General features: G+C 41.8%; 1 protein-coding gene across 1 annotated transcript in view; it reads right to left on the bottom strand.

Moving 5' to 3' along the window:
• The window catches only part of itsn1 (intersectin 1 (SH3 domain protein)), a gene marked incomplete in the record, with an annotated part of 125,364 nt that overhangs the window by 13,725 nt on the left and 109,881 nt on the right, over positions 1 to 1,758 (bottom strand). The window contains 2 exon segments of the mRNA XM_014022733.1: positions 497 to 628; positions 724 to 807. Coding sequence (XP_013878187.1) covers positions 497 to 628; positions 724 to 807 — 216 coding nt within the window.

Below are 1,758 nucleotides of genomic sequence, written 5' to 3'. Positions count from 1 at the left end.
TTTTTTTTTTTTAGGTATAAATCTGCTGATTTACATGATTGTTGAATGAAATTAACATAATTATTAATTTAAAAAACATGACAGATAATGTGTGAAACAGATCCAGTTCAGCTGCTGTTTATCTGTTAGTTTCTATGTTTGCTGTGAGCTGTTGTCCTGTTTGGTCTGTTTCTGCTCCTCCATGATGTCACAGACACCAGTGGACAGGATGGGTGGGGCTCAGTCTGGTGATATTTTTATTTAAGTCTATGTTTGTTTTACACAATGGCCCAACTTCATTGGACTTGTGGTTGTAATTATCTGTCTATGTATAAATTCTACAAGGCAGTAGATAATGAATCTCTCAGAATGTGATCATCTATACCTGATTGTTGTTGAACGCTGCCACAGCTGATCAACATTATCTGTACCTCTGAGAGTCATCTCCAACACGCTAACAGAAGGTTTTTGTTCAACATTAAGTCAGTAAACTGCAGTTTGTACTGGTCAGACTGGCCTGTGTGAGCAGCAGGAAGTCGTTGAACAGGAAGCCGTACAACTCTTTGCTGCTCTTCGCTTTGAACAGCTTCCCGCTGTGGAGGAACTTCCTGGGACCCAGACAGTTGGTGACCGAGTTAAACACCAGTTGCTGCAGAAAATAAGCAGATTTCATTTGTATCAACAACTAAAGTGTGCAGAGAAGGTGGTAAAAACACAAGTGTTAGGGCAAAGTGTCAGTGGTACCTCTGAGAGCCCCTCACACTGAACATGAGCCTGAATCCACTCCAGGCGGTCAGAGTTCTCCTTCTCCCTGACGCCCTCGTTCACCTGCAAACACAAAACACACACTGAGCACACACACCAGGTACATGTTTACTGACACACAACAGACTGAACACACACACCAGGTACATGTTTACTGACACAGACAGGTAAAAAGCTCGACACACGGGGAGCGACAAACAACAGCGATTAACGGCTGTCGTCACAACCAGGGTGAAACCCGACACGAGAGCGATGGCAGCGTTGGGAATCGTGCTCTCGGGTCGCTTGTCTTCACGAAATTTGATTGGTTCTTCTGCTTTTTGTAAAGGTTATTGGTGGTTCGCCATAAAAAAGGGGGGAGGGTGTGCATTACGGACATGTAAACTAAATAAATCTTGCGATGCTAATGATATTGAAAAACAAACACACACCAAGATACGATTTTATGAGTAAAAACTTCACCCTGGCAACAACAAATTCCCATAAAGCTGTCTGTTTTTTATTAATCACTTGGTGAAGGGTCATATAAAACTGGACGGTTTGACAGAGTGTTAGCTAACTGCAGTGTGTAGCATCCTCTGTGCTCATTGGTCAGTCAATGAAACCCTCAGTGATTGGTTGTACGCTAAGCAACAGCGACAAAAGCTGAACATTTTTCAACATTCATATGCCGTGTCGCATGCTCGCGTGTGCACGTCTACGTGCATGAGCATGAAATTTCACATGCACGATTTTCACTGGTCGCTTGGCAGGAGGAGGGTGAGCGATTGTCACCTCATCGCAGAAGCTCCACAGGAATGGAATGGAGAGAGAGTGACATCATATCCTGTGTGTCGAGCCCTTAAAGGGACCCACGATTAGTTGTAACATTAGACTTTATTTGATAAACATATATTTTAACTGTAAAATAAAGACTGTAAAAATACTGTAGGCTGTTTAGTTTTAATAATTTTTAAATTAAAAGTTTAAAGGTATCATATCATGCTTTTAAATCCTTCATTTTCACGTCTAAAT

This window comes from Austrofundulus limnaeus, unplaced genomic scaffold, assembly GCF_001266775.1.
Source record: "Austrofundulus limnaeus strain Quisiro unplaced genomic scaffold, Austrofundulus_limnaeus-1.0 Scaffold340, whole genome shotgun sequence".
NCBI classification, from domain to species: domain Eukaryota; kingdom Metazoa; phylum Chordata; class Actinopteri; order Cyprinodontiformes; family Rivulidae; genus Austrofundulus; species Austrofundulus limnaeus.
This window is presented reverse-complemented; position numbering and strand designations above follow the sequence as displayed.